The following is a 12,703-nucleotide window of genomic DNA, read 5'->3' as shown; positions in this document are numbered from 1 at the left end:
AAAGGAGGAGGCTACAATGCTTGATAAGAAATGTACTCATTATCTTGCCCATGTAATTGTAACCCCTCTGTACAGTATTTTCACAATAAAAAAAAAAGAAATTAGCTCCCTTTATATGTTTGAAAAAGTGTGATAGCCATAAACTTGTAATGAAGCTCTGGATGTAAGCAGTAATCTGTTTGGAAGGTTAAATAAAACTTTTTGAATTTGAAGATTGGAAATCATTACATTTTAACCAAAATAAGATAGTGGTGTGTATGCATTATTAAATAACAACAACAAGAGCAAGGTGATGGAGAGTCTTGAGGTGGGTTTCTGCTATATAACATAGGCTGATATCAAACTGTCATTCTTCCTACCTTAGTCTCCTAAGCCTTGTGAAGATTCTGCTTTTCATTTACTTACAAGTTCAATTAATTTTTTGTATGTAAGTTAAGCCTGTCTTGATTTTTTTTCTAAAATAAAATTTGAGAACTATAGAAAGTAAACTTCATTTAAAAAAAACTGTCTTCCCTGGTGATTACTTTCATAATATATAAAGCTGTGGCTTGATGAACAAAGGCATTTACTTCATTGAATAGAAAAACATGTCTTTCTTTACTACCTTTTTTTAGTGAACATGGTACTTTCCATACAGAAAATACTTTCTAAAAATTTATAGTTAGAATGAGTTATGTGCAAAGTAACTTGCCCTTCTAGTTCAAAAAATCAGTGATGGGCTGGGAAGGTGGCTCAGTGGTTGAACGCTTGCCTTGCATGCCTGAGGCCCTGGGTTCAATTCCTCAGCACCACATAAGCAAAAAGAAAAAAAAAAGCTGGAAGTGGCGCTGTGGCTCAAGTGGTAGAGCGCTAGCCTTGAGCTGAAGAGCTGAGGGACAGCGCCCAGGCCCAGAGTTCCAGAGTTCAGGCCCCACGACCAGACCCAAACAAAAAATTAGTGATACCTTTTATTATTGTCATTCTTGTTAACTTATTAATAATAAGGAAATCCTTAACTTGATATTCTTCTGTTATGTAGCCTCCTCAAATGGGAAATGTACCTGTAATGACACAGCCAACCTTAATATACAGCCAGCCTGTCATGAGACCACCAAACCCCTTTGGCCCTGTATCAGGAGCACAGGTATTATATTCTATATGTACCTTGTAATATTCTTGAGTGGGAAGAACTGTATAACACTTAAAAATCCTGTCATGTGGCTTAAGAAATAAATAGGTATTTGTGTTTTTACCCTTTGTGATGGATGTCACTTGCTTTATATTTTTCATATAAAAGTGTTTAAGAATGCTGATTATTTAAATATAAAGGACAAGTAGATTATAAATACCAAAGATGAAAATTTTTATAACTTATAGTTGGTAGATCTAGATGCCCATTTTTCTAAGGTGTAGGACTTATTTTTCTTGGTGAATTTTGAATTCTGTCCATTATGAACTTTTGAAACCCATAACTCAGAATACACCTCTTAGCTGTTGATGTGATTGGTGCTTCAATAGTGATGCCCTTGAGAGGCAGATAAAGCTTTTGACCAATCTTCGAAATGTTTAAAATTTTTATTTTTTATCAAATAACCCTTTGGCACTAAAGATTGTATTAAAAAACAAACCCAGATGGGTGAAGAAACTTTTGAAATCCCTTGCAGTTCATTAATTTTTTTAGTGCAACACTTTCTTCTTCAAATATTTATTGTGCTGCTTCCCCTTTCTGAAAATTTACTTTTAACTATTCAGCCTTTATTATTCATCCCATTATTGTTGGTACCTTTTAGAGAAATCTGAACATTTTTCCCCTAAAAATTGTACTTATTATTCTGAGAGGGGAAGAAAATTATCTTGCTATTTACTTTCTTTGAGGGTGGCATACATGAATAAATCCTTTATGAATTGGTAAGGGTGGCTTATTCTGTGTTGTGTGGTTCTGGTCATGGTGTTTGTTTAACAGTAGAAATAATTCATCATATGCAATATTTAAGTCCTCTATTCGTTTGTTTTTTTTCATGCGGGTCCTGGGGCTTCAACTCAGGGCCTGGTCACTGTTGCTGAGCTTTTGTGCTCAAGGCGCTAGCACTTGAGCCACAGGTCATTTCCAGCTTTTTGTTGGTTCATTGTAGCTAAGAATCTCCTGACTTTCCTGCCTGGGCTGGCTTTGAACTTGATCTTAGATCTCAGCCTCCTGAGTAGACTTGTAGGTGTGAGCTACCAATGCTTGGCCATGCTTTCTCATTTCTTTAAATGATTTCCATTCCAATGGAATGACATATTACTTCTCGCTTATTTGAAAATAAATACTGGTAGTAGACTTGAATGAATATACCTGGTACATTTGCCAAAACATACGTCTTGTGTTGCTAAAATTAGCTTAACACTGATCCACTTTGAAATTCTCCTTTGTATTTCATACAGTGGTGAAGTATGAGATGATATTTTATATTTAGCTGCTTTTTTTTTTTGTCTGTCCTGGGGCTTGAACTCAGGGACTAGGCACTGTCTCTGAGCTTCTTTGAGCCATAGTACCACTTCCAGCTTTTTCTATTTATGTGGTACTGAGGAATTGAACCCAAGGTTCCATGCATATAAGGCAAGCACTCTACCAACTGAGCAAGCTTCCCAGCCCCTATTTAACCTTTTTGAGTGTTGAAATCATTTGATAAATCATTATCTGTTAACTGGAAGTGGGTGGTATACAGAGTTCTGATAAAATTCTGTTGGCTATAATGGATTTATATCTTTACCTCTTGTAGGGTTGTTTTCTGTTTGTGGGGTGGAGGTTGAGGAGTGGTTTGCAATGCTGGGATTAAACCTAGGCTTAATGTATCCTAAACAAGCATTCTATATCTCCAATTCCTGCCTCCACCCGCCCTCCCCCCTTGTCCATATTCTGGTGATTTTTTTTTCTGTCCTATTTCTTAATCAGTTAATGTTTTACAGTGAAGATAGCTTTGGGCCAGAGTAATTGATATATGCAGTTACTACCTTTAGAAGTCATTTTATGCATTTATGACATGTATTATGACTATATTATGTATTTTACTAGGTAGTTTTAACTGTTGGCTTAACTTTTTAAAGAAACATTCAAGATTTTGATAACTTTTTAAAAAGTATATTAATAATTTTCTTACCTTTTTTTTACATTTTTTTTAAATTTAATTTTGTTTTATTTGTGAACATACTGTACAGAGGGGTTACAATTGCATGGGCAGGATAATGCGTACATTTCTTACCAAGCATTGCATCCTCCTCCTTTGTTTACCCTTCACATCCCTTCCCAGACTCCCCCTCCCCCATTTTCTTACCTTTTATGGATACATTTCCTTAGGTTATACTATTACTTAAGGGTTTTTTCCTTCCTTTGTAGGTCATAATTTTAACCTCAAATATATTAGCATTTATTTAAAATAAGTAATTTAGTTTTCTTAGTCATGTAAAGATCTAAGTAATAAGAACCTAAGTATATTTTAAGAGAGAGAGAGAGAGAGAGAGAGAGAGTGTGTGTGTGTGTGTGTGTGTATTTGAAAGGCTGTAGCTCAAGTTTATTAGGAACCTAGTCTACTGAAATTTTTCCTTGATGTGCACATCACAGTGCACATCTTGTCTTGTGGGCTAATGTTAGAGTAAATCAAGCTTGGATAGTGGCTTTTACCACTTCTTAAAATAATATATTTAAGATAGGTGATTTCCCTGTCTCATGACCTCATATTTCATTGATGAAGGAGAGAGAGACTTGGAAAGGTTTTCAGTTTTGGAAAGGTTTTCAGTTTTGTATGTGGTCTAATACAACTTATCCCCAGGTGTCCTTGAACCACTGTTCATTTTTACCATACTTCCACCTCAGAAGTAACCCTAATTTCTCTGTCAGCAGTTACTCACCCTGACAAAAAAATCCCTTGGATTTTCTTGTTTGTTTAGATTATAAATCACATTTTTACATTTGGGCTACTGTAGTTGTCAAGAATACCCTCTGCAATTTTGGACAATACTTTCAAGCTAAAACATTGGATATACATTGGATATACATTAGGGGGAGAAAGAGTAAAAATTTTAAAATTTTCTAGTCCTCTACTATCTCCTCTTAACCTAGGTTTTATATCTTGTTACACACTAAAACCCCATAACCTTTTCATTGAACACCAAAAAAGTGCCGCATTTTTTGTTTATAACTACTTTATGTCAGAAGAGAAGTGAGTGAGAGATTATTAGGGTAATAGATTTCTAGTTAAAAAGTAAGTACTTGACTGATAAAATCACCTGAAGGAAACAAATCAGGAACTCAAAAAAGAGAAAACTGAACAGTTGTGAAGTTGCTCAAGGAAACTATTATCTCCTCCTAGGTCATTTGAAAGTCAGAATCTTTTTCCCTGAGACAGGTTCTCATTTTATATCCTAAGGTGATGGTGAATTTTCTATCTTCTGCTTCAGCCTCCCAAGTGCTGGGACTACATGCCTGCACCACCATGTCCAGATTAACATTGTTGTTGCTGTTATTCTGGTAGTATCAGGGTTTTGAACTGTGGGCCTCATGGCTTGCTAGGCAGGCACTGTATTCCTTGAACCATACCCCCCAACCCTTTGTGTTTTTGTTATTTTTAAAGTAAGGTCTCCATTTTTTCCCCTGGACCATCATGGATCATAATCCTCCTGATCTCAGCCTCTCAAGAAGCTAGAATCTCAGACATGAGCCACTTCACCCAGCCCCAGCTTAATGTGACTCTTTATTTCTCCAATTTGTTTTCCATTTGTCCAATCTCAAAAGTGCCACTAATTGTTCTTTACTATTAACCATCTACTCTTGTATTCTATAGCCTTTGCCAGCTTAGAGTTTACATTGTTTTCCGGTTTTTTTGTCTGATGTAATCCATTATGGTGATACTAGGTAGTACTTTAGTATCTTATTTTCATACTCAAAAGTCTAAACAGATGAATCTAAATATTTTTGAGCATTTAAGGGATCCTTTTGGCTTTCTTTTTCTTTACTTCTTGAAGACTCCCTTTTTGTACAAGTACTAATGAGTAAACATAATATTTAACTTAATTCCCATGCACTTATAACTTTCAGTAAGTATATAGTGTCGAGTTCTGTTACTGCTTGTCCTTTCCAAAAAAATCTTTAGTCCCTCATAGTGTGGATATTTATCCCATTTTTTGGGTCATCTCTTTCTTTTGAGTCCTTATGAAATCTGCAGTTTCATTATTATTTTTCATATGGACCTTAATGACTACTTAACATCCATCTCTCCATTCATCTACCTAGTCTAACAAGATTCCATTTACTGGGTAGTATGCCATAAACTGCACTTTTACCTCAGTATTTCCCATTCCTATTCCTAGGATAGTGCCTGACATATAATTGTTTGGAGCTATTACCTATCAAATGAATCTTGATAAAACCTTTTTTATTATGTATCTACATATGCCTCTTTAGTCTCTCATTTCATGTGATTATTACATTGGTAGTTTATGGTAATGTTCAAAACTAATTTGATTTTTTTTGGGGGGGGGTCCAGTCATGGGGCCTGAACTCTGGGCCTGGGCGCTGTCCCTCAGCTCTTCAGCTCAAGGCTAGCACTCTACCACTTGAGCCACAGTGCCACTTCTGGCTTTTTTCTTTTTGCTTATGTGGTGCTGAGGAATCGAACCCAGGGCCTCATGCATGCAAGGCAAGCACTCTACCACTGAGCCACCTTCCCAGCCCTAAAATTATTTTTTATATTATTAAAATATGGTCTGAAGTATAAGCCAAAAAAATCAAATTAGTTGGACCTACTTAGGAGGCTGAGATCTGATGATTGTGGTTCAAGGCCAGCCTGGCCAGGAAAGTCCATGAGCCACTCTTCTCCAATAAACCACCAGAAAACTGGAATGCTGTGGCTCCAGTGGTAGAGCACTCACCTTGAGCTGAAGAGCTCAAGGATAGGGCCCAGGCTCAGAGTTCAAGGCCCATGACTGACCAAAATAAACAAGTAAAAATAAATAAATAAATAAATTTGATAATATAAATATGAAACTACTCATCTTTGAAATAGGTGAGATTTCTCTCTTGCTTGTTTAATGGTTCTCAGCCATTCCTTTGTATTGTATTCCTTTGTTCTCCTTTTTTTCAAATGAGGATACAAAGGTCTTTGACTTATTCCTGTATGTTGTAAATAGTTTAAATGAAAAGTGAAACTTTAATCATAACAGAATCTTTTAATTAAATCACATTCCACAGCTGTTACCTAAAAGCCTTCCTTGTTTTTTTAAATATTTCTTTGGGGAGTCATTAACCATCCCAAGTATACTTCTGAGCTCAAGATCTTTTTTCTGATTACTATCAAATCAAATTAATCCCTTGAGCATCCTATTTCTTACAGATAATGTTTTCTTATTTGGCTGTTAGGTAAGACATCCAAACAATGTGTTTTATATTATATTTCACTTACTCTTAAGTTTTGCATTAGTGCTTGACAGTGAAAAAGCAGCTAATCCCATTTGACTATAAGCTCAGACTTTGTTGTTTTGGGGGGTTTTTTGTCCTCATGACTGCTTAACTACAGGTAGGCTATGCTATCGCTTTGAGATAATACCTCCCAATACATATTCCTTCTGCCACAATGAGCATCTTCTTCTTGGTTCCTACTAGAATACATACCTAGTCCCGGTGCTCCTACTTCACTCCCAAAAACTTTGTTTTGGCACTGGCTATTTTTCTAAAGATACTTTAGCCAGGCACCGGTGGCTCACCGCCTGTAATTCTAGCTACTCGAGAGTCTGAGATCTGAGAATCATGATTTGAAAATCTCTGAGACTCTTATCCCCACTAAACTACCAACAAAAATTCAGGACAGCAATCTAGAGGTCCTCAAACATAGATCTTCCCTATGATCTAGCCATTCCACACCTGGGCATCAGCCGAGAACAATCACAAGCCACAATACCATAAAGATACTTGCACATCTATGTTCATTCCTGCACTGTTCATAATAACCAAGTTATGGAAACAGCATGAGTGGATCCCAAAAAATGTGGCACCTATACACAAGGAAATTTTACACAGACTTTAGAAGAGCATTGTTATATTCTGAGAAATGGTTGTGGTGGGGTTTTGTTTGTTTGTTTGTTCTTGGGGGGGGGGTCCAGTCTAGGGGCCTGAACTCTGGGCCTGGGCACTGTCCCTCAGCTCTTCAGCTCAAGGCTAGCGCTTATTCTGAGAAATGGATGGACTTAGAACAAATCATGTTAAGTGAGATGTGAGGTAAGCCAAGCTCAGAGAGACAAACTCATGTTTTTTTCTCATTTGGAAACTAGATCTAAAATACATCGGGCCATAATAACTTTACAGGACTCTAGGTATCCACACACAGTGAGACCAAAGGAAGGATACCCAAGAAGAGAACACAAAGGTGCATTGCCTCTGATCAGATAAAATAATATTTATCGCTAGGCACCGGTGGCTCATACCTGTAATCCTAACTACTCAGGAGGCTGAGATCTGAGGATCATGATTCAGAGCCAACCTGGGCAGCAAAATCTGCGAGACTTTTTTTTTTGTCTGGTCGTGGGGCCTGAAGTCTGGGCCTGGGCGCTGTCCCTCAGCTCTTCAGCTCAAGGCTAGCGCTCTACCACTTGAGCCACAGCACCGCTTCCGGCTTTTTCTGCTTATGTGGTGCTGAGGAATCAAACCCAGGGCCTCAGGCATGCAAGGCAAGCGCTCTACCACTGAGCATCTTCCCAGCCTCTGTCAGACTCTTATTTCCAATTAACCACAAGAAAACTGGAAGTGCTGCTGTGGCTCAAGTGGTAGAGTGTTTACCTTGAGCTGAAGAGCTGAGGGACAGCACTCAGGCCCAGAGTTCAAGCCCCTCAACCAACCAAAAAAATTAAATAATATTTATCATAAGAAGCTGCAGGAAATGGAAATTAGGTTTTTTTTCTTTTTGTCTTGCTTTTTCATTTATTTATCTTTGGGAGTATAAGAATGAAGCACAGAAATGGTGGGACAAAGGGTGAACAAATGCAGCATTGGTAGAAATTGTGTTGAAAATTACAATTTGTGGGTAGGGACAGCTGGGACAAATTGGGAGAAAGAATAAGGGAAGGGGTGTCAGTCATGGGGCTTGAACTCTGGGCTTGGGCACTGTCACTCAGCTCTTAAGCTCAAGGCTAGTGCTTGAGCCACAGCGCCACTTCTATTTTTCTGAGTGGTTTATTGGAGATAAGAGTCTCATGGACTTTCTTGGCCAGGCTGGCTTTGAATCACAATCCTCAGATCTCAGCCTCCTGAGTAGCTAGGATTACAGGCGTGAGCCACCGGCGCTCTGCTGCTAATGTGTAAATTTTACGTATGTTTAATACAAATTGGAATGTCCTTTGAGAACTCCGTGTTTGCAGTATATAGCTATTGGGTTAAGTGTGAAGGCAGTTGACTTAGTTTCAGTTTTCTTCTGAAAGCAACTGTAATATGAAGTAACTCAGTGAATGTTTGTGTCTGTTTTAGGTATTGTTTGAAGCTCTTTGGGTGTGGGGAAGGTTGTTATGCTTATCGTGTTCTTTTTACTTTATTGATGAAGAACTCATATTAACTTTCCTGTCTGCTTTAGCAAAAACTGTATGAAAACTGTAGTGTGATCATTTAATTTTAAAATAAGCATAGTAAAAGTTTGTGGTATTGTGCATTCTTTCTGCTTACAGTTTTGCTTACGGATGATATGGCTAAAGATACAAAGTGGTTGCTGGTATTTGTTTGCACTAGCCAGTTTTAAGTAAGTCTGACATCAGTTAATTGTCTGAAAGGAAACACTGGCTTGTTGTGGGTGCTTTTTGCTCTTCTAAATAGGGACCTTGTTGTCTTTAGATATTGGAATAATTCAAGTCTTACCAAAAAATGGCCTTTTTAATGACTTTTTTGTGTGCAAGAACTAATGGCCTGTTACTTTTAAGGCTTAGTGATTTTTTTAAAAAAAACAACTGGATGTATTAATAGAGGATGTTGGTAGTGCAGCTTCTATCAGCTGATCTGTCCAGCTGAATTTTTGTAAAGAACGCTTTTTGCCTTGCCAGCAAGTCGTGTGTTGTGTTCATGAGAAAATTTACACTGACAATTGGGGTTTAGTGCCCTAGATGAAAAACTGGCTCTCTGGGTCTCACTGTGTACCTGAGTCAGCAGTGACAAAAAGGTCAGGCATCCCTTCCTCTGTCAGCTGTTGTTAACTAAGACAGCAAGTAGAGGAAGCGGTTGTGTTTCAAATCCTTCCAGAAAGGTAACAATTTAATTTCCTGTCCCAATAAACAAAATGGGAAAGTGTCCATAAAACCTTGGATGATTGAAGTTCTATGCAATCTTCATAATGAAGATTAGTGTATATCAAGAGCACACAAATTATTGACTGTGTTTACTACAAACATCCCTTTTAGAAATTGACTTCTGCCAAGCACCAGTGGCTCACACCCGTAATCCTGGCTACTCAGAAGGCTGAGATCTGAGGATCTAGATTCAAAGCCAGCCCAGGCAGGAAATGAAACTTTTATCTCCAATTAATCACAGAAGACGAGAAGTGGAGCTATTGCTCAAGATGACTAACCTTGAGCAAAAAAGCTCAGGCCCTAAATTCAGCCCTGGGGACGACCAGCTCTAAAAAGAAAAGACTTTTCTAATATTACTTTAACTTCTTTCTATAGGTTAAATATAGCCACAAATTCTACCTAAGTTTAAAATAATAGGAAAGCACATTTTAAAGAGGAAAAAAATATATATATAGCCTTCAAGTCAGCAGGCATAAATAAGAATCTACTAGTTTCCTAAGGCTGTAATAGTGTATCACAGGCTGAAGTTAAGTTGCTATCAGTTTTAGAGGCTGCACATTTGAAATGAAGCAGGCAGCAAGGCCATCCTCACTCTCAATCACCTTCTAGAAGAGGATGTGTTTTTGCCTTTTGCTGCTCACAGAGTGTGAGCATAATAGTAGCATTATCTTTAATATAAAACAAGTGGACTGGAACACTGTATTTATGTTTCTTTATAAGAGACTTACCTCTGGTGACCTGTCTGTACTAAACATTACCCCCCCAAAAGAATTTGCTTTTTCTGTGACCAACCTTGAAATCTGCTATCTCCGTGGTCTCTTGTTAAGTAGCACTGTGTGTCTAGATACTTTGATTCCATAGCAGCATTTGAAAAACATGTTTTAAGCATTCCTGTAGTTCGTTTGTTCTGCAAGAACAGAACAGCCCAGAGTAGGAAAGGACACAGCCAAGGGCAAAGTTATAGACATTGTAAGTAACATTAAATATATTAAAAAACATAAGTTTTAAAAATAGTTAATATTGACATTTAAAAATTTGAAATAAGAGATCAGACATTCTTCCTTACCCCTCTCCTTTTCTTTTTCCCCCTTTTCTTTCTTCCTTTTTTCTTTTTCCTTTTTGTTTTTGTGGTCCTGAGGCTTTTGAACTCAGCCTGGGTACAGTTCCTGAACCTCTTTGTGCTCAAGGCTAGCGTTTTATCACTTGAGCCACAGCCTCACTTCTGGTTTTCTGGGTACTTTATTGGAGATAAGAGTCTCATGGACTTTTTCTGCCTGGGCTGACTTAGAGCCATGATCCTCAGATCTCAGTCTCCTGAGTAGCTAAGATTACAGGCATGAGCCACTGGTGCCCAGCTCAGAGGTCATTCTTATACAATGCTTTTTTAATCACCAGAAACATTTAATTTAACACAGTTTAGAATGTTTATATGTCACTCCTAGAGTCAGGATTCTATTCAGTTCTATCATTCCATAAAACTGTCAAGATACTGTCTTCGCTTCTTCAGTGATGGTGAAGTGAATTTATAGCATTGCTATTTGCTAGTTGGTCTTTTGGGTGATTGAAGAATTTAAATGTAAAGATATGGCACAGTTGTGTTGCTACAAATCTTAAATACAAAATCAAATTAGAACATTTATCCTGGAAAGGGCTAATGATAGAGCATGCATATAGTAAGTGCAAGGCCCTGAGTTCAAGCCCTAGTATTACGCCACACACTCTGCAAAAACAAAATTGCCTTTGTCTTTATTTTCTCATAAACTTACTTTCTCTCTCCCTCCCTCCCCCTCCTCTCCTTTCTTCCCTCCCTTCCTCCCTCCCTTCTTCCTTCCTTCTCTTTCCCTCTTTTTTCTTTTCATTTTCTTCTGACTGTAATGGGGATTTGAACTCAGGCCTTAAACTTTCTGCCGAGCAAAATTTTTTGCTGGTTCTTTTGGCAGTAGAGTTTAGAGAACTTTTCTGTCCTGGCTGGCCTCAGAATGCATCTTGCAGATCTCATCTTCTGAGTAGCTAAGATGACAGTCATAACCCCCCAGCACCCAACATCTTTGCTTTCTACTATTATGCCATGTTCTTTAATTTACTCAATGGAATAAAAAGTAAAGGAGGGGTGGCACTCTTATTTCAGGAGACATTTTCAGGCTGAAATCAGTGGTTCACACTTGTAACCCTGTTACTTTGGAGGCTGAGAATCAGTTACAAGCCAGCCTCAGCAAGTAAACCCAAGACTTTGCAAAAACCGGGAAGTGGAAATACAGTTCTAGTTGTAGAGCACTAGATCTGAGCAAAAAAGCCGAGTGAAAGTGTGAGGTCCCTGAGTTCAAGGCCCAATACTGGCCCCTCACCACCACCCCAAAAAATTCCTACTGCTTCATTCATTAGGATCCCATCAGGTCTCTGTCTGCTTTCCTTGAACAGTAACATGGACAGCAAATTTTCCTTTCCTTATCTTTCCTTCCTTCCTCTCAGCTGGCTGCATTTTCATCAGTGTGTGTATATTCATGTTTGGTAATGGTGCCGAGAATAGATAGGACCAGGTGGTGAAGAGTACTGGTTAGCTCAGTCCTGGGAGCTTTGTAGCAGCCACCTGAGCTGTGGTTGCGTGCACTGCATATCCATAGGATAAGAAACTTAATTGCAGGCACAGTTTTCTCATTGGTGGCATCAAATATATTCTAGTTTTGCTAATTATTTATAGATGTGACAGAAGTGACAAGTTTAAGAGGCTGGTAGAAGTTTTAGCTAAACTACTTTTTTTTTCCCCAAGGGAAATTGGTCCTTTTTAACACCATAAGCCTTTTGGATTATGTAGCAGCATGCTTATGTCTTAGGGAAATAATAGTGCTTTCTTTGTCTTCATAAGCATCTTTGGGGGGGGGGCAGTAATTGGGTTGACAGGCTCCTGTCCTTGTGGAAAGCTTGGGGCTTTCATAGAAACTCATCATTTTGTATACAGTCTATATAGCATCCAAATTATTGTTTTAACTTTGAGTACAAAAGAAAAGCTGTGTGCGAGAGAAGCCCAGTTAATAGTGAAGATAAGTGCAAATGTTGGATTCTTTCCAGTGAGGTGACTAATTATTAATCTAAATCATCCTACTTCTGCATGCCCATGTTTGGGCTGAGCAGGGGTGTAGAGCATCTTCCTGGTGGAGCTGCACCTTCATCTGTTTCATGAATTGTGTTTAAAGACCTGACATGTGCTGCCCTGTTCTTTCAGTTAGAGCTGCCTATGTAGTTCCATGATCTTTCTCATTGTCTCTTCCTATTGTCTTTGGGCATATATTTTTTTGGAGGGGCATATATTTCTTAAACAGTATACTTGACCACCAATATGACTTATGGTAATTTCTAAGCTTTTATATTAATGTTAAATATCCTGGATGACTAATTGTTTACACTAGTAATAAAATATTTACTGAAACTC

The 12,703-nt window shown here is 38.1% G+C and overlaps 1 protein-coding gene across 1 annotated transcript in view; it reads left to right on the top strand.

Moving 5' to 3' along the window:
* Picalm (phosphatidylinositol binding clathrin assembly protein) overlaps positions 1-12,703 on the top strand; it is a 100,486-nt gene that overhangs the window by 83,871 nt on the left and 3,912 nt on the right. The window contains exon 20 of the mRNA XM_013013979.1: positions 1,019-1,123. Coding sequence (XP_012869433.1) covers positions 1,019-1,123 — 105 coding nt within the window. The remainder of the gene's footprint in view (positions 1-1,018; positions 1,124-12,703) is intronic.

The sequence above is a fragment of the Dipodomys ordii genome, unplaced genomic scaffold, assembly GCF_000151885.1.
Source record: "Dipodomys ordii isolate 6190 unplaced genomic scaffold, Dord_2.0 Scaffold22, whole genome shotgun sequence".
Classification (NCBI taxonomy): Eukaryota; Metazoa; Chordata; class Mammalia; order Rodentia; family Heteromyidae; genus Dipodomys; species Dipodomys ordii.
Note: the sequence above shows the minus strand (reverse complement) of the source record. Positions and strands in the feature narration are given on the sequence as shown.